We start from the raw sequence: 19,281 nt of genomic DNA on the forward strand, positions 1-19,281 counted from the left end.
TAGCTGGATAAACCCTGCCTCTTTAAAAGAAATGCCTTCCTAGGGCAACAGAATGTGCTTGCACATTACTCAGTGCATGTGAGCAGGTTAATGATTGGATGTCAAGCATTTTATAAATCAAAGCAGTATTTAACTTGTATTTTCCTCCAAAAGATAAACTAAACCAATTTCATATAAAGGCAAGTTGTGTTATTTTAACTTGGAGTCAATATGCATTTTCTGGGTTATTTTTTTGTTTTGGTGTCACAAGAGGATGTTTTCCTATCTGTATTAGATTTGCCATACTTGTTATAGGTTTTATTACAGTTTTTTATGGTTAATATTAATCCACTTAAATGGCATTAATTTTCTAACTCTGATATTTCAGAAGCAGATACAAGCAATGCCTTCACCAAGTAAAGTAAAATTTCATGGTCCTCATAAAAAGAGTGCCTGTGTTGTAACTGCTACTACATTAAGTATTTGGTTCTTTGAGATGTAATACTAATTTTGATTGTGCTGTGGTTGCACGTGAACTTCCTAAACACATAAGGAAAACAATTCATCAGCGGACTAGTTCCAGTAGAGTTAAGTCAACACCCTTACTTCTCTGTGCACATACCACTGTGGATACCATGGGAGATCATTGCTGAGCAGTATCTTGTTAGAATGAAGGTCATCAGCTACATTTTCCAGTAAAGTATTACTCTTCCATAGCTGGCATTGGATGCAGTAAACTAAGTGCAGTTAATCAACAGAAGGATTAATAAATGTAATTTGTATGATCCATATAGTCATTTCACAGTTGTCGGTTGTTTTCAAAATGTTTTTGAAGTAGATAGAAGACATTGCTGGAGCTATGATGGAGTGGACCTTAGCAATCAAAAGGCTAGGCACCCAGCCAGTTCATAATTCACTGAGACACACTACGTTATCTGTTTTGACAGTCTTCATGGTTAAATAGTCTGGCTCTTGTAATACCTGTGTTTATAAATAGAAATGAAGAAGTCAAATGGTCCCATCTTGACAGCAGAATAATACAGATGTTTGGTTGCGCCCAGAGCTTGCAAGTACCTTTTCTCTTCAGTAGACTGGGGTCAAGTGGAACTTGAAAAAATCTCTGGCATGTATTTTCCTTGAGGTTTCAGGGATATATGAAGAAATATGATGTATCTGAGCTCTGTGGTGAGGGCTGTGAAAATATATTGGGTTTTTGACCAAGAAAACCAGTTTATTTTAAAAGCAAAATCGCAGACTGAGCTTTTGCAAAGAGGTGTGCTTAGAAGAGTGGCTGTCCAGTTAGTATGTTGTGTGGAGACGGAGAATGGGATAGAAAGTAGTAGTCTTGGTTTCTGACTCCTATTTCTTGCTCTAGATAAAGTATTTTAGCAAATAGTTTTCCCTGTGAAATCTAGACAAAGGGCTGGAACCTCAGTATAAGCCTTCAAAGATGTCTGTGGGCTCTCTCTCACACTAGCACAACTTAACAGAAGGGTGGACATCGTATCCTATGGCCTACCCTATGGCTTTGTCAGTAATCTATGTCTTCTTGAAGACAAGAATTATTATTTAAGCTCACTTGGGGTTGAAATGGGTATAGAAGATGCATCGCTCAGCAAGTAATGTACATTGTCACATAAAAGGTTGATACCAAGAATGTCTTTTCCCTCCACCATGTGTTACAGTAAGCAGTCCCCCCTTTGGATTCAATCTTGTGTGAACACCGGTTTTACATAAGGAACTGACTGTAGTGACTTCAGTGCTGCATGTATCTGCCTTGCAGCAGAGGAGCGAGATCCCAGACATACTCCTTTCCTTACTATACACACTTATTTTTTTGCTTAAGTATCATTCCACTTTACAGTCTGCTTCTTGGAAATGGAGTGTTGTGTGAGAACTGTAATTTCCGCTTTGGGAGCCAGGTGTTTAAAAACCCTGTGCAGTATCATGCCTGAACCTCCTGGTGAACCCAGGCCTAGACCAAACCAAGCTTTCCAGAAGGTACATGGAACAACCCAATGTGGTGGTCTTCAGGCAGCATCCAGGTTGGACTTAGCTCTGCATCAAGTATTTGGCTTTACTGTTGTGACAGGGGGATGGAGGGGTCCAGACCCCTGCTCAGGCTGTGACATGTGAAATTTGTAACATGTCTATATCAAGAATACTGGGTGACCTGAAGCCAAATGGTAAATGTGGCATTGTCTTGCTGTTAGTCAGAACTGAATGTCTTGGGCCAGGCATGCCAACAGAGCTGCTCAGCAGTTCTGCTCCAGGTCTCTGGTGTGAAGTTTCATTGTTGTGTGGTCTGGACAGGAGAGGTCTTTGTTCTGTTGCAGTGGTGTTTGTGCCTAATGGCGCAATGGATGACAGGCAGATTGTGAATAAATGGGCATGGCCCAAAACCCACTGACATATATGAATGCTATCTGTGTAACCAGCATTTTTGTATTGTGAGGAACAGGGCGGAATAGTGGAATGTACTTATTTACTAAGTATTTTGGGAAGAGAGTATGTATTTTGGAAGTCAGAATTATAGGTACCTTACATAAAAACTGATAGTGGTGTCAGATTCATTTACTTGGACTGATGCCCTTTATACTCTTGGGTAATGTTTTAAATCTGTGTGTGATTTCTTTGTGGCCAGCTTATGTGGTCGTAGGCTCTCATTCTCTTAGAGACCATTCTGGTCTGTGTTATACACACACTGGTTCAAGTGTTAGCTAAAGAAAATGATGTGCTGCATGAGGTAACACTCTTGTCTTACTGTTGTCACTGTGGTGTCAGTATGGCCAGTTTCTGTCCAGGTGGTGATAGAAGTCTCAATCACAAGTGTCCTCATAACAGCATTTGCATCTGGCTTGGATCAGACTCCCCAAACTGTGGTTTGGTGAAGTCTTGTCATCCAGCTGGCCTGTGGTCCCATGTCAACACTCTAGTGCATGAATGATGAGTTTCTAGTTCAAATTGCCTTAACTATGTGCAAAAAAAAAATGCCCTATCCAGTGATAAACATATCTGAATGGATAAGTAATGCCAGTTCAGCACGTACTTCATGGGTGCAAAGCTGGACCTGCCTGGGTTGTTCCCAGGGCTGCTGGGAGCTCCCCGCCTCCCCAGTCAATTATGGTGTTAATGCAGACTGGGACTGCCTGGGGAGTTCTTCTGTCGATCCCTCCATCCTCTGGTGGAGCTGGGACTGCCCGGGGCAGGTTCCTGTAGCTATCAGTCAGTTATCTCATCTGGACAGAAACTGGCTGGGGAGTTCCCGGGACTGCCCAGGGAGTTCCTATGGGTGACTCAGCACAGGGAGCACGTGTGCTTGGGCACGGCCCTTCTCCCCAGCTGTGCTGCAATTACAGCCATAGCATCAATAAGGAGTGTGTGTGTGCACCTACCCATGGCATGGAGGCATTACTGTTTGAGTTCTAGGAGGTTTAGCAGAGGACATTTGACATTTAAGCAGTTCTTGATGTGAGCTGCCCAGCTTGACCGGTACGCTATGTCCCTTGATAGGCATGGGTACTGCTTTTTTGTTTTGATGAGCTGGTTTGCCTCATCTACAGGCTAATGCTTGCAAAGTGCTTTTCGTGCCATGGAGAATCCAAAATACCATGTTCACTGTACTGCTCACCAGTAGCATGTTTTAGCAAAGGTTTCTTTTCTGGAGTGATCTGCTGCTTCACTGCTACAAGAGGTGTGAGCCTCCTGTCTCTTGGGAAGAAAGGACAACTTATTATTGAACTTGTGGTGTTTACTGATAAAAAAATATGTTGGCTGTTTGGTCAGTGTCCAATGGCCTGATGGAGAGCACCTAAATCTAATGAGTTTCAAACCTGTTGCAATGCCAGGTAGTTGTCATAAAACCATTTTCCATAACATGTAGGGGGGTGTACATTTAAACTTCCCTCCAGTTAAGCTCTTTCTTAATTTTGCAAGTGAAATGAAAAGCAGTGAGAAAACCAGAAGTAAACAACATTTGGAAGATCAGTTTAGACACTCAAACAGTTCAACATTGGTAAGTGTAAGAAATAGTGAGAGAGGTTTGAGCTGTGTTGCCTTTACAAGCATGTAAGGCAAGATGTGGCTTCATGCTAGTTTTTATTTTTCAGGCCGCTCTGTTCAAAGACAGTCTCCAGGTGGCAGATGGGATGGTTGTGCTGCTTCTACCCAGTGCCCTGTACTGTGAGGATGCTGGGAAGCCAAGTGTGCACCACGCTGAAATTGCAGCCCGTTGTACTTAATCATATAGAGCAGAACAAGTGATAGAAAAATTAAAAATATTTATTCAGTGCTAGTGTTGCTCAAAATCAATATTTGCTGTTATGAACTGAGATACAAGAACAGTGAAGGTGGGGATGGTATAATGGACAAGTTCTCCAAAGCTAATATGTTTAAGACCTTGGTATCTCTAGTTGGTTGGCACAAATAGATCAGCTAATCAGAGTATCTACGCATTGGAAAACTTTGAAAGACACAGTAAAGCAAAGAAGGTCTTTTACAACTATGATTAATAGGAGATCCATAAGAGGAAAGTGTTTGGACTTATTCTACCAGTACTATGGCTGTGTTTGGAGGGTCCAAACGTCTGTGCTGTTTCTCTGAGAAAGCCAGAGTGTTTCTGTAGTGAAGAGTGGAAACAGTGATCACTGGAAGAGCAAGTGCAGGCGCGTGGAAAACAGCCTGATCTGGTGCCTGGATTGCTGCCTGGGGTCCGGGGCACCTGGGCTCATCCCCTGGGTCCCCTCCTGACTGTTTGACCTTGGCTGGCTCATTTCTCCCTGCCTCACTTTCACTGACAGATAATCAGAAGACAAATCCTTAATTTCCTTTGAGTTCTGTTTATTGGGAAGACGATGAAAGCAGGGAGGTGTTATCATCTGGGGTTGAAGTGCCACACACCTAATGAACACTCAACCCACCTTACATCATTTAATTTAAATGCAGTGAGGGTTTTTCCCATGTTTTCTTTAGAGATGTAAGATAATGAGAACAATTTTGTTTCTCCGAAAATACAACTCTTTATAAACACACAGTGCCTTGCTTGAAATGTTATGTAAATAATAGTATTGTTTATGAGGACCGTACATGTTAGATCACCTTTCATTGAACCATGTGCTTTCTTCCCTTGCCTTCCCTGGAGAATGGGAGAATTGCACAAATGAGACAATATTACTGAATAGCCTGCCTTGCTGGACTGGTGTCAGGAGTCATTCATTACTGCTTTCACAGTGTTCAGGAAACAGATTACACATAGTAAAACCTTTTCCTACTGCTGTAGTAGGGCAGCACTGAGGCTGCTGTGTCTCAGAAGACTATAGTGCCTTTCTCATTTGCATTCCCATCTCTGTCACCATGTTGCTGAGATACATCAGTCATGGCCTTTCCTAAACTCAGCAATTTAGAAGGCAGCTTTTACCTTATTCGTTGAAAAGAAATAAAAAAAGCAAAACCAGTCATTCTAATCTTGAAAAGCTTCTGTGTAGTTTTGTTTTCAGATTTGATCTGTCAAAATTGCTTCCCTCTAGTGGTTTTCAAACTCTGCAAACATTTTTATGTTTAGAAATAATGCAGAAGTTTCTGAGGTTTTAAGGAACTTCTGTACTTAATAAAATGTAACTTAATTGGGGGGTAACTAAATTATAAAGCGCTAGGGACTTTCCAGCCATCAGAAACCCTATCCCAGAGCTCAGTTTAGCACAGACAGCTGCAGAACAAGTCTTAGCTTCTTAGCTGGCTATCTCAAACATTGTCTAGAGAGCTGCCATTCCTGCCTGGTTGACTGCAAGGCCACTGCTGCAGAATGTACCAATCATGCAGAAATGTGTAAAATTAACATTTAAGCCAAAATAATGACATAACCTTCTGTGCAGTGTATAATCCTAATGAGATTAAGCTTTAGCAAAGAAAAACCATAAAAGATATAACCTAATAAAATCACAATCTATTCTGAATAAACTGTATTATACATGTTTGCTGAATGGATTATATATGTTTAATGAAATTACACTGTCTTATAAGCAGGATACAATAAGAAGTAATGGCAGCTTTTCTGTACACAGTGCAAGAGACTAAGGAAGAAAACGGGGATTATTAGAAAATGAGTTTAGTCAAAACAATTTAAAATCAACAAGATGAATATAAAAATAGAATAATAATTCCTTAAATACTGCAATGAGCTTAGTGCTTCTTTGAGTGTTTTAGCTGAGATCAAAGTAAGATACCCAGGCATCTATAACTCAAAAGTATCCAGAAAATACCTGTAGTTTTTAGAGGAAGAAGGGCGACTGGGTTGACAGTGGTGTTGGGGAGGAATGACATAGCTAAAAAGAATGCAGAAGATTTGAGAAAATTTAACCCTTTCTCAGCATCTGGTCAAATTTTTTGTTCGTACTGCTACAGTGTATTCTGTGTTTGTCCATTGCTTCTCTTCATCCAATATGTGGTAGTGGATTCCACGCTGTTAGCACTTCTGAGCCAGATGGCATCCACTCTGTCATGCTGAGATCATGTTGGAAATGTCATCTATGCAACACAGCTGAGATGTAGTAGCACTTTAAAATGTATTTCCCAATTGTTGTCCACTACAGCATTATTTTTGGTGAGGGTATTTTACCCATGTAAAAAGAATGATTAAATATACTTTTTTTTGCCTTTAAAAATTAAAGCATTTCCAAATATTTTTGATAGTTTACCCAGTTTCAGTCTAGCTTGTTGTAGTAAGGAATAATATATTAGTATAGAAGTACTAAAAATATTAAGAAAACTGCTTTTAAAACAATGTTAGCACAACAGCATTACCTCTTCAAGAACTGTGCTGCATATGTTTGCAAACCATTACAAGGTACTCAAGACTGTTTTTGAGACAGAATGGTCTAAAACTGTATCTCTCCAGTAAGTGTAATGCAGTAAGGAGTTTTCCTGGGTTAAGTGGAGGGAAGATGGAGAGAGAAAGAGGTGCAAGCAGTATGGTTATACTATTTATCAGATTTCTTTTAATTTTGTGTGCTGAAAACTGTGAATCATAATAGACGCCAAAAGGCAGTGCCATAACCCCCCCCACATGCGCACGCATTTTAGGGGGTCATGTCTATTTTGGTTTTCTGATTTCTTAATTGAATTGCTTAGTTTACACAAAAGTTGCTTTTCTGTCTGTCCAGACAAGAACATATCTTGTGTTCCAACAGGCAGGATTTTAAAATGCAGAAAAAAAGTCTCATGAGCTTGCACAGCTTTGTCCCTTTTTCCACAGCTCCATCATAGGTGCTTGAGCACTTGCACTTAAACAATATAGTACCTATAAAAACTAGACCAAACTGTCAAATGGGTTTATTTTCCATGCATAATAATTCCATAGTACACTTTACTCTTTATTGTATTGGGTAAAATTTAATCGGTTTAAAACTCTGTCCTTGGTTATGTTTGGACTTTACTGATGGGCTTCAAAGAAAAAGACTACAGGAGATTATGGAGAACATAAAGAATGATCTTGTGAGGAGTTCCTGAACTTACATCATATGGTAAGGGATTAGGCATGTTTTATAAGCTGATTCATGTCATATGACTAAGTCGTAAAAATGAAGTGAAATTTCCTCGTAAGGGCTGGTCTTCACGTGCGACATCCTGATTACAGGAGCCTTCCCACCACTGAAGGCTGTGACAGGAGACGTGAGTCATTGTTTCAGTTGAGGGCAGTGCCAGGTATTTGTAAGGCTGTCCATCTATGCACTTACTGAATTTCGAATGGCTCTTCTGATAGAAATAAACGTCAGGTTTTACTAGTGGCGTTTAAGTTCCAATTTGTGTAAGTGAAAGAGGAGGAATTGGAGAAATATATATTTCAATATTACTAACCAACAAAACACAAAGTAGATGTCACTTGCATTAAGCATTCCTTTGGCTTATTCTGGTTTTATTCCCTTGTCCTTTGCTTTTCTCCTTCGTGCTGTGGATGTTAAATGAAGTCTGACTGCATACCCCAACTTATTGTCAGTCAAGGTGTCTCCTGGGGTGATGCTGCTCTCTTACATCTGGTCTTTAAAATACAAGTCTTCTTCCCTATTCCTTGCACAAAAGTAATGATTCTGAGTAGCAAGCAGTACATTTTCATGGTGTTTGCACTTCAACTTTAGTTGTAGATCTAGTGATTAGATGTATTACCCTTGCATGTGTTTTAGTACTTAAAATGCTGTTGCTTCTTGCTTTTATTTATTTTTCTCATTTGTCTGTAGACAAAAAGATTTGCTGTTTCCTGACTGAAGTCAGTAGCTTCTCTGATACAAAGATTTAGCACTTGATGACGTGTTGTCCAGCTTCTGTTTGCTATTATAACTAACAAAGATACAGTGAGGGAAGGAGATGTGTCAAGAGTAAAAGCAATGTGGCTGTCAGTAATGCTGGGATGGTGATGGACAAGAAGAATCAGTAGCTTCATGCAGCCAAGAGTAGTAGCAGATTTAATAAACAGCTACAGCCCATAACTTCATTCTGTAAACACAGTGTGTTTTCTGTCAATAATACCTTGTTATTCTCAATTTAAGCTGGACTTGCTCTGTGTATTGCAGCTATAGAAAACTGAGCAGTTCCCAGGATGCAGGCTATCCATACATGCCTGTGTACAGCCCAGTATTCAACAACCCAAGGCAAGCCTGGTCCGAAAACAGAGTCCAATCAGTTGTGTTTGCACTGGGCAAAGACTTGAAAATCTGACTTGAATTACTTCAGAGTTTCTTAAAATACAGTCATCTTAATCGCTGAAGCACAGTACATTTGTACATTAAATAATCATGCCTAGACACTGGAGGAACGAAAGCAAAAGTGACTTAGGTTGAGAAGTAGTAGTAACAGATACTCTAAGGTTATAAATCATATTCCTGTGTTTGGAAAGGAAAACCAGAGCTTGTTCTGCCTATGGCAGATTGTAAAATCAAAAATATATGAGAAATGGCAAAGATTAGCAATTTGATTTTGCACACTGGTGGAGTTAAACTTTCATCGTTGTCTGGAAAGCCATGGGTTGTCTGAAGTGTGAGTGTTGCTTTGAGGGCTCCAGTTACGTCTCTCTTGGGCTGGTGGCCTGTCACCAGGGAGGTGTCTGGGGCTGCTGGGGTTGGGGTGGGCCCTGGCTGCCCCCTGCCACTCACAGCCCCCAGGCATTAGCCAGGCCTCCCTGACACGCTAAAGTGAATTAGTCTTTCTATAATATGGGTTATATTTGCAGACTCCTAAGTCTCTTTGTTAAATGTAGTCTTCCCTTTAAACAGTGGAACCTTACCTGGTGAGGTACAGGTACCCAATATATGCAGGTGTTCGCATACACACACACATGCATTTCATGCAAAAACAAGGCATTGTGGAATGTGTAAAAGTTACTTCATTTTCCATGCTCTTTTAATGCTTTCTGATTTTGTGTTACTCCCATGTTTTGCTCTGACAGTGCTGTCTATTTGCCAGCCTACTCAGATGCCATGTTTTATAGAGGTACATAAGCTAATTTGTAAATGCTGTTAATCTCAAAAATGGTAACTTGAGGACAGTTGCAAAGGAAGATAGAGGAAAAAATACCCATCAATAACAGTAGTGCTTGCATAGACTTTTCCAGTTCTTCTGCCCTGAGCTCTAAGGAATGCTACTGATCATGAGAGTGAACTTGAAGGAGCATGCATCCACAGGCAATGAAATGCTAGATTCAGTGAATTTAATGGGAATTTTCTGCCTTGGTGAGAGTAGTGACAGAATTTCCACTGACCTCAGTTGTGCAGAGATTTTATCTGCGCTGTGGAGCCCCATGGCACAGGAGATAAGGGAGTCTCTGTGCCCCGAAGAAAGCTTTGTGAGGAAATGTATTTTCTGGCTGACTCTTAAGTCAAGTTAAGGGGAGTACAGGGAGGCCATGAGCTGCTATCCTGCAGTGAGCACCTTGTGGAAAAACTGTCACACTGAAGCAAGTCTTATTTTTTTTGTAGGAGACAGGTGTGTACAGTTTACTTTTTTTCCTAATTGTTCATAAGAAACAATAAAAACTATTTTTTCTGATATAATCTGAGTAGATCTCATTATTTGAGGAGGTGTCTGGACTGCTTCATTTCATCTTCTGTTCATTTTCTCTTGTGGCAACTTAAGTATTTTCCTGCTCAGAGTTTTATATTGCTAGCATACCTGTAGATGCCCATTTCCATTACTTGTCATTATGTTATCACAGCTTAAGGGTACTGTAGTATCTGCTACAGTAGAAGCAGCTCCTCCAGGTTTCAATGCAGAAAATGGGGTCAGTGGTAAGATAGCATTTTTTACTGGTTTTAATGTTTTTCTTGTTTATGTATACTCTGATTACAAGCTTCTGTCTTTATCACTGTTACATGGTATAAGGAAGGTGTGTCTGTTTTCTGTCAAATTTATATTTGTCATTTTCTAAGTCACTGTTTCCCTTCAGATTCTACTTAGAGGCAAAATTGGAAGATATTTCCTCTGAAGTGCTGTTACTGCTTACATTTTGAAGGAAAAAAAAAAAGTCAACTGTGTAACATCTTGGAAATGTTTCATGTATAGATTCAGCACCTGCAGATTTTCAAAATAAGGTCCGTGGTTTGAAAATGTGATCCTAAATCTGAGATAACACCAGGGCGCTTTGGAGGATATTGTTTAGAGGGAGTTTCTACTCCCTTGCTGTGAACTTTTTGCATCTGCTGGGCAACACTGACACTGAGGACTATGGACTTTAAAAGTTCATTTAATACCACAAACCACCAGTAGCTTCATGCTATGCTTTTCCTATGACAGACCCACAAAGATTGTAAGTTGTTACTGATTTCAGCTGTTCAGTTTATGCTGCTGAGACTCGCGCAGCTCTGGAGGTCCTCAGTCTGATCCCAAATGTTGATAGGTGTCAGAGTTTTCTTGCACATTCTAGAAAGTAAAGGAACTACTAGAGCGAATGTATGTACATTATTTGTATGAATAAGCTGAAACCCTGCCTCCCTGAACACTGTATGATTTTATTCATTGGTTCTGAATGTTCTCAATAAATATGTAAGTTTCTCTTTCCTGTATGTATTTTTGTTTGTTAATCTTTTTGTAGAATAGTTTACTTCATACCTACTCTCTAGAATCGTTGAGTACTTACTTTCCCTTTAGGAGTCTTCAGTTATTCCCGATGATATCATATTTTCCCTTGAAGTGGTGTGTTCATAACAGGATAATGGGGAGAGAAGCAATTCGGTTTGTGATTGATTAGTGGATGTACAATCTCAATTCCCTTAGAAAGCGGGTGTGTGATTGTTTGAGGCTGTGTTTCTCTGGAGAGAGACCATTTCAGGGAATCATAGTTAGAGCTGCAAACAATCCATTAGTCATTCATCCAAGCCCTGCCAGCGTAATACTGTTCCCTGCAGTACATTATTAAATGTTTTGTCCAATGTTGGTTTGAGTGACTCAAGCCATGAGGCTTCCACCACTTCCTCTGAGAAACCATTTCATGGTTTGACAGTGCTCACTGTTAGGAAATATTTCCTGGTACGCAGCCTAAACTTTTTAACACCCAGATTGATCTCATTACTGTTAGGTATACTTTTTCCAGTCCTGTCTCCAATCTTTCCTTCTTTGGCATTCACACTCTTGAGTGAATAGTGAATGGTATCATATCTCCTCTGAAGTCAAGCAAATGCATAATTAGTTCTTCTAGTCTTTCTCTCCAAACAGGCCATCTGTTTGGTGAAAAACAGAACTGAGTATGGGAAGATTGTTTCAAATAAGTAATATGAAAAAGTGCTTTAGGAGCTTGTGTGGTTATGTAGCTCCAAGGAGCCCCAACTTTTTATATAAATGTTTTTCAGAAGTTATGTAGAAGATGGTAACTTTTCCAGGCAGTCATTTGAAGGAGCAGTACCTTTTTTCTAGCACAATTTACGGCTCTCTTAGTCTAGTAGTCTGTCACATTTCTTGGCTTCAGGGAATGTTTTGTAATGTTACTTCATCTATTTATCAAGCATATTATATGTAGCTACAGCCTGGAGAGGGGAGAGGAATGGCAGAAGAATTGCAGGCAGATCCAGGGGCCATTTGAATGTCTGTCGTTCACAGATTTACAGCCAGAATTTACAAGTATTTGGGTCATATAAGGATTGCTGAGGAAGGGAATATACTTTAATCCATCCAACCATTACACATCTCTGGATTTCTAGTAGCCAACATCTGCTTGGCCCTTCCTGCCTGCCTTCCTTCCAACCAGCGTCCCCTAGCCTAAGGTGTTTTTTTACATTACTTATTATAGTGCAAATGCTGCAAAGATATATGCACATAATAAGTTGTATTTTGGAAAATCTGGACATGTACTATTCTTCTGTTGGATGGTCTCCTCATCAGAGGAACACTTAGATTTACAAATAAGACTTCTAAACTAGTACTTTATGCTTGCTTTGAAAAACATGTAGTATGTATTTGAAGCATATGTTTATGTTTTTTGCTGAATCACTGTACAATTTGGGAACCAAGCCTTTCTTAATTTTTTTACTTGAGATTACCTGATGTGTGTGGGTTTGTGACCTGGGCTTCCAGCTCAGGGAGTAAACAAGCTGCATGTGCTTTCTCTGAACTGTGCTAGCAGGGATGCGCACGTCCTCAGGCAAGAGCGTTCCCAAACTTGCTTATTATAATTCTACTAAGCTACTTAAGGAAGAAAAATGCAGCGATCAAACTAAGATCAAGTGAAGCTGAACCAAACCAGCGTGTTCACGTGATTGCCAATTTAATACAACAGATAATCTTACAATACTGCACACAAATCTGTAAACACACGAAGGAAAAGGCAGGTAAATGACAGTCTGCCATCATGGAAAGAAAGCTTTAATAACTCCTGCAGGTTGCTTCTTCTGTAGTTCACTACCTGAGATGAAGTAGTGGTAGATCTGCCAGAGCCCAGGCCATGTGCTACATCTCTCAGGAAGACTTAGACACCTTCTTCACCTGACTGTCTGGGGTCTTAAGGTGCTGCTGCTGGCACAAGGGACAGAACTGCTTGTCCACCTCAGGGGCGAATGCTGTGGCTCTGAGGCTGAATTTTATGGATTGAAGCAGGAAGGGGAGGCTGCAGTTCAGTCCTCGGAGGTGGCAGGTGTTTGAGGTATGACTGGGACCTCTGAGCAGTCCTTCCACTCATGTCGATTCCCCTGATCCATGAGAAGCAAGGTGTATGCAGGGCTTTCAGACTAGACGCACAAGCAGCTTTTATGTGAACAAACTGTGCCTATATTTAACGGACTGATCTTTTTTCTGCTTCCTATGTCAATTCCGTGGCAATATTCCTCATGCATGCCTGTGACCAACACGCTCTCTGCTGAAGATTTGATCTTCTCTGTATTCAAGAGTGTGTTCCCCTCCCATGCAGGTTATCCAGGCTGTCTTCTTCGGGATCTGTGTCTTGACTGACCTTTCCAGTCTTCTCACCAAAGGAAATGACAGTCAAGAGCAAGAGAGGCAGCTGAAAAAGCTCATTTCCCTCCGTGACTGGGTGATGGCTGTTCTAGCTTTCCCTGTTGGAGTGGTAAGTACTGTGTTAATCTGCACGTCTTTACAAACTGGGTGAGTGGTGGTATTTACTGGTTGTGTCCTGTTCCTACCTCTACATAAAAGACTCTGCAGAAAGGGAAAAGTGGTAGAGATTATTTTACTACTCTCTTGTTTATCACAGGTGTAGAGGGAGTGCTGATGTTGCTGAAATTATTTTTCGTTCGTTAGAAAAAAAAATATTTTACAATAGGAACTTGATTGTACAAGTTATTTCAAATGTGAATTGTTCCAGCAGCATCTTGAGTGGCAATCTGGACTTTTTCTGCACCGTGTGTTTCAATAGTACTGAAAGTGCTGGCTGTGGCATGTTTTGCACCATAATGACCTGACTGGAATTCAGGCCTTAAGCCATTTTGTCATGGGCAAAAAGGGAAGCAAAAGTCCAGGTTGCTCCTTGTTAATCCCATGGGAGATTCAGAGCTGACAGAAGAAATGGGGTAGGAAAAAAGGGGGTTGTCAGTAATGTAGAAAAGCACACAGAAGGTATGGAAAATGGTGTGGTTTATATGTCTCTTTCAAAAGAAATCTCTTCTTTGGATCAGGTGCTGCTCCACTGGGACATTACACATCACTTTCATTGGCAAAAGGTGCTGACTGTGTCCAGGTGTCTCACACCACACACTGAAAGCAGCTGAAAATCCAGAATTTCATGGGTTTTTACATGGAAGCATGGTCTCTGTCATTCTAGTTCTAAGTTTAGGTTACATTAAAAAAATGTGTGAAACTTTAATGAAAGTATTGCTTTTATTGTAATTCAAGATCAACCTTTAATTCTATTTTTTGATGTCTGTGTACAGTAGTTCAAAATAAATTCACTAGAAGAAATTATTTTTTCATAGTAGGACTACTAGAAAACAGTATGAGGTCTCGAAAGTTGTAGTTTCACAAAAGCTGATCACTTACTGTCAATTAACAGCAGTTAACACAACATATCAGTCTTTTATAACTGATGTATTCAGAGATGCTTCATTAAAATGTGATTTCACTATTTGTGTGGGATTTCACAATACATGAAGAAATACAGAATGCTTTCACAAAGTTAGAAGATGCAAAACACATATGAAACACCGTGCAAGTATTTATTTCATAAAACCCCAGCTATTTGCCTTCCCTTGCTGTACTTGCTGGTCTGCCGTGTGGGAGCTGCCACAATTCATGTTGGGGTAATAGACTGCAATTCTCCAGCCATGGTAGAAGTAACTGCGTCGACTAATGCAGCTATTAAAAATGTGTGAATAAACAGACTTGCAAATATATATTTTATAGGTGCAGACATATATATGTTACATTTGTATTTTAAGGGCGATTGGGAATTAGAACCAGTTGTGAATGTGATTTGCAACAGGTGCTTTTCCTGCTGTGTTGATAGTAGAAGTGAAGGAGAATATAATAATCTTATTTGCCTTTATTTAAACATTCTAAGTGTCTTTGTCAATCTAGAAGTGTAAGCCTTTACGTGCATCAAAGCACACCTTCCTTGGCTCTCTCCTGCCACTCAGGATTCAACAATTCTCTCCTGCCGTTGTTTTAGCGCCATTGCTGTTGTCTGTGTGCTCCTCCACCCCTGCAGCATTCATGACCTTCAGACTTTTCAAGATCTTAGAGAACTTCAGCTTTGCTTTATCTTGGCAATTCTTCACATTTCTTTCAGGCGTTTTTTCTCTTGCCACCCGTAAGTGAGGAATCCCAGCTGGCCATTGCCTGCAGAAGTATGGTGGCAGCACTTTCAAGTTAGCAGTTCCCAAGGGATGTGTTGCATACCTAGAGCTAGCTGCTTTCCTAAGGGCTTCATACAAAAACAACCTCTGTCTTAAAAAAAAAATATAGGAAAATAGTAAGAAATGGCCATGCTCATTGGACATTTCCTAAAGTGTCCTTTCCATGGGAAGGGGAAGCAACCAATTACCACATATTATGTCACGTCACTTCTTGCAAAGAAAGTCTAAAAAGGTTGTTTTCATTGTTGTTTCTTCTGGCTACCGGGAGACAAACAGCAGCACTTGGTAACTTAACACTGGTCTCAGCTCCTTCCTGAAACCTGAGCCTCTCCAGCAGTGGCCACCACACTGCAGCTGCCACTTGCCAAAGCCTTGGCCAGTGCCTGAGGGACTGCCAGCCACTGGGGCTCTTCTTCCCTGGCATTACAGGTAGGGAATGTTCCGTGCCTGAAAGTAGCAAATGTCTAACGCTGACATTGTTCTCTAAAGAGCTACTTCTGTGTAAGAAAATACCCAGTGAAATTTTGGTACGTTAGAAGGAAGGTATTAAATGCCAGAGTGTCTGCAGAAAAGAAAAGTTAAAGTTCCCTTGTTTCCCATATTCTCTCAACAGCTTCCTTGCTAAAAAAAAAAAAAGAACAAAGGAAAGTCAAATGCAGATTTACTTTCTTTGAGACTCACCCACCTAGCTAGCTCTCTATGGAGCTTCTCAGTGCTTTCCAGTAGCAACACAGGGCAAGCTTCTCACATCAGAATTGGATGGATGTGAATAAAATCCTTGTTGGACTTACAATGTAACAACAGCGGTCATGCTTAAGTACTTGTCAGTTACCTTAACATCTCAATTATTTTTATTACTCCGTGTTTTCCACAGGCCATGTTTAGGGAATAATGCAAATACAAGGGGAACATTTTAAAACCTAGTAACTGTAGTTTTTCAAGGGCAATTCAGCACAATTTTTTCCATGTTTCCTGCTTACTGAAGCTCTTGAGATGACTTGTTCTGAAAAACAGATGAGAAAAGAGGTTTCCACTCCCAAGTCAAACAATGATGTGTGAAAAAAAAATGTAACAAAATAAAGTATTTCATTTTTAGTACTTCCTAAGAAAGTATTATATATAAACCACGTGGGAAGTCTGACCACCAGCTTCCTCCCACCTTCCAAAGGAGGAGAAAGAACCAGGGCAAATGATCTCCTTGGGTGGCTTTGCAACAAATCAAATCTTGCAAAATCTTTGCAGCAAATCACATCTCTCCAGTGTTGTGTTATGCATTGTGCATCTTCAGGGGCTCAGATAAAACTGAATTGCCAACCTACTGTTTTGTTTAGGAGCATTAATAAATAAATACTAGCCTCTTTAAAGGACATAATGACAACTGTTTACCTTTTTTTTTTTTAATATGACTCTTAAGAGAATTAAGTCAGAAATCAACAAACTGATTTACTATGTAGTAAAGCATTATTCCTTGAAAAGTCTGTGGGCAGCACTTTCTCACCCTTTTTCATTTTATTGTAAGCCTGGGCTACTATTCAAATGCCTAAGAGATCAGGAAGCATCCAGTAAAGAAAAATACTTCCACAGATAAATCAGAAGTTCATTGTAAATTCTCATCTGTACTGGCTGCAGTATAATTTACACTGCTAGAGAAGAGTGAGACATGCTTAAAAGTCAAAGACTACACCAGTGTTTGACTATCCTGACTATTTTCTGCTTCTTTGACATAAATCATGAAGCTGCGGAGTTTCTGAGGTTAATTAGTGTTTTGTGTAAACTGTGTATAGTTTTATCAATATGTTTATTGTAATTTGTACCAAACAAGATGAAGAAGAGATAAACCAGGCATTTCTATGACTATGTTTAATAGAAATAGGAAGAAGAAAGAAAATTGATATTGTTTTAGTTATTGCTGAGCAGGGCTTACAAAGAGTCAAGGCCTTTTTTCCTTCTCACACCACTCCGTGAGTGAGGAGGTTCAGGGTGCACAGAAAGTTGGGAGGGGACACAGCTGGGACAGCTGACCCCAACTGGCCAAAGGGATATTCCACACCAAATGATGTCATGCTCAGCATATGAAGCTGGGAGAAGAAGGAAGGGGAAGGACGTATGGAGTGATGACATTTGTCTTCCCAAGTAACAGTTACACATGATGGAGCCCAGCTTGCCTGGAGGTGCTGAACACCTGCCTGCCCATGGGCAGGAGAGAATGTAATCCTTGTTTTGCTTTGCTTGTGTGCATGGCTTTTGCTTTATCTATTAAGCTGTCTTTATCATAACCTATGCATCTTCTCACGTCTACTCTTCTGATTCTCTCCCCCATCTCACCAGGGAGAAGTGAGGGAGCAATTGGGTGGTGCTTAGTTTCCAGCTGGGCTTAAACTATGATGTTATCCCAAGAAAAGATGTGCAGGCATCTCCTGTTCCCACTTACCTTGTCATTTGACCAGACCACAAAATGCTTTTATTTCCATAACTGACTAAATCATGCCAAAATCTCTCTGTTCTAGATTTTGCCTGCATCTGTGGTGGCTGGTTATGGGAACATGAGTGAGCAGTGGTGTGATTGCCTCCTGAGCTCTATTCTCCAAGGGGAGTCTTCCCTGATTTTCAGCTCCCACTCCCTGTGATTAAGAAATCACTGGCCCTTTTCGAATTAATTTGATGTGATGCTGTGCTAGCACTAGATCCCACCTAAAGCCAGTACTGTGCCAATTTGTGCTTTCTGTGGCCTGCCTTTAAGGACACTTCTGTATGTAATACTTTTAACCCTCCAAGAGGCTCATAAACAATATATTTATACTCACAGTCATCCACAAATATGTTGGGAGATAGCCAGAAATCTTACCTTTAACTGTACTTAGAAGAAATTTTGTCGAGGTCAAAGGGTTGGGGTTTTTTTTAGTTTGTTGTGAGGACATCCAGGAAATGAGTGAACTGAACTGTGCAGCTCAGCCAAAAACAAAAACACATAGTACAGGAAAATAATGTTCCACTGGGCTCATTCTTCGTTTGCATAACATTTCTTGGTTGGGCTCACGCAAAACAGCAAATTATGCAATTCTTTTCACTGGCTTTCCTCTCTTAGTTTCTCTTTGCTTCCATTTGTGGTGTTTTGATAAAGCCACTTGTTTTCCCTTTTGAATCACCAACTGTTTCTCAACTTGTCGTTTAAGATTTTTCCCTTGGCAGTGCCACATGTTCTTCTCATGTCCTGTGAAGCTTCAGAGACAGAGGACAAAAGCTCAAGGAATAACTCCTTAAGTGGGAAAACAGAGTTTAGTTTTCAGCCTTATTTTTTTTTCTGCTGCTGTGTATTGTTTAGCAGTCCTTCAGATGCCTATGAGAAGTAAGCCACTACATATTTTCAAACCATTTCCAAGGTCTGCTTGCAAATTTGAGGTTCCCTTTGGTCTGTCATGACCCTAGATAAGTAGCAAATGTCCTTTTATATGTTACTTAAGCTTATGTTGTTTAACCAAGTAAGCACTGTCTTCAGAAAGTTGGCAGTTTTAGGAGGCTCCTGTGCAAAGAGGTGTGAAAGCGCTTGCTGAAGCCTGTTTTCTTCCTTGAATTCCATGCCTCGAGTTTGTCTAAAGAAGAAATGGAAAGGTGACATTTGTGCTGTTTTGCCTGGGGAACAAAAGAAAATAAATGTATTTGGCTCCCTGAAAGGTGTCTGCTGCATCTAAACAGCCTGTGCAGCCTGGCATGTGTGGGTAGAACCGTGAGTGTCTCCACAAGAGTGGTGAATTGTGCCACAAGGAAGGCAGCATAAGAGCTGCGATTCTGATTGAGCCTCACTTAGACAGGGTTAAGAAGCAGCTCATTGAATCATGGTCCGGCACTGCATGACCATGTGTGATCTTGGCAAAGCCCAGCCCAAATAGAAGTCTACTAGTACCAAAGTGTAAATGTAGGAGAGGTGATTTAAAAGTACCAGACCAACAGTTGCTCATTAATTGAAGTTAACAAATTCAGAAGCAGCCAAGGTGGCTATGTAGCAAGTCCTCATTATAGTTCTATT

General features: G+C 40.4%; 1 protein-coding gene across 5 annotated transcripts in view; it reads left to right on the plus strand.

Moving 5' to 3' along the window:
• Positions 1-19,281, plus strand: part of AIG1 (androgen induced 1) — a 120,968-nt gene that overhangs the window by 21,503 nt on the left and 80,184 nt on the right. For all 5 annotated transcript variants that reach the window (XR_013922000.1, XM_080342193.1, XM_080342194.1 and 2 more), the window contains exon 2: positions 13,358-13,513. Coding sequence is in view for 4 of the 5 variants with exons in the window: in XM_080342193.1 (XP_080198319.1) it covers positions 13,358-13,513 (156 nt within the window). In the remaining variant the exon portion in view is untranslated. The remainder of the gene's footprint in view (positions 1-13,357; positions 13,514-19,281) is intronic.

The sequence above is a fragment of the Nesoenas mayeri genome (genome assembly GCF_963082525.1).
Source record: "Nesoenas mayeri genome assembly, chromosome: 3".
NCBI classification, from domain to species: domain Eukaryota; kingdom Metazoa; phylum Chordata; class Aves; order Columbiformes; family Columbidae; genus Nesoenas; species Nesoenas mayeri.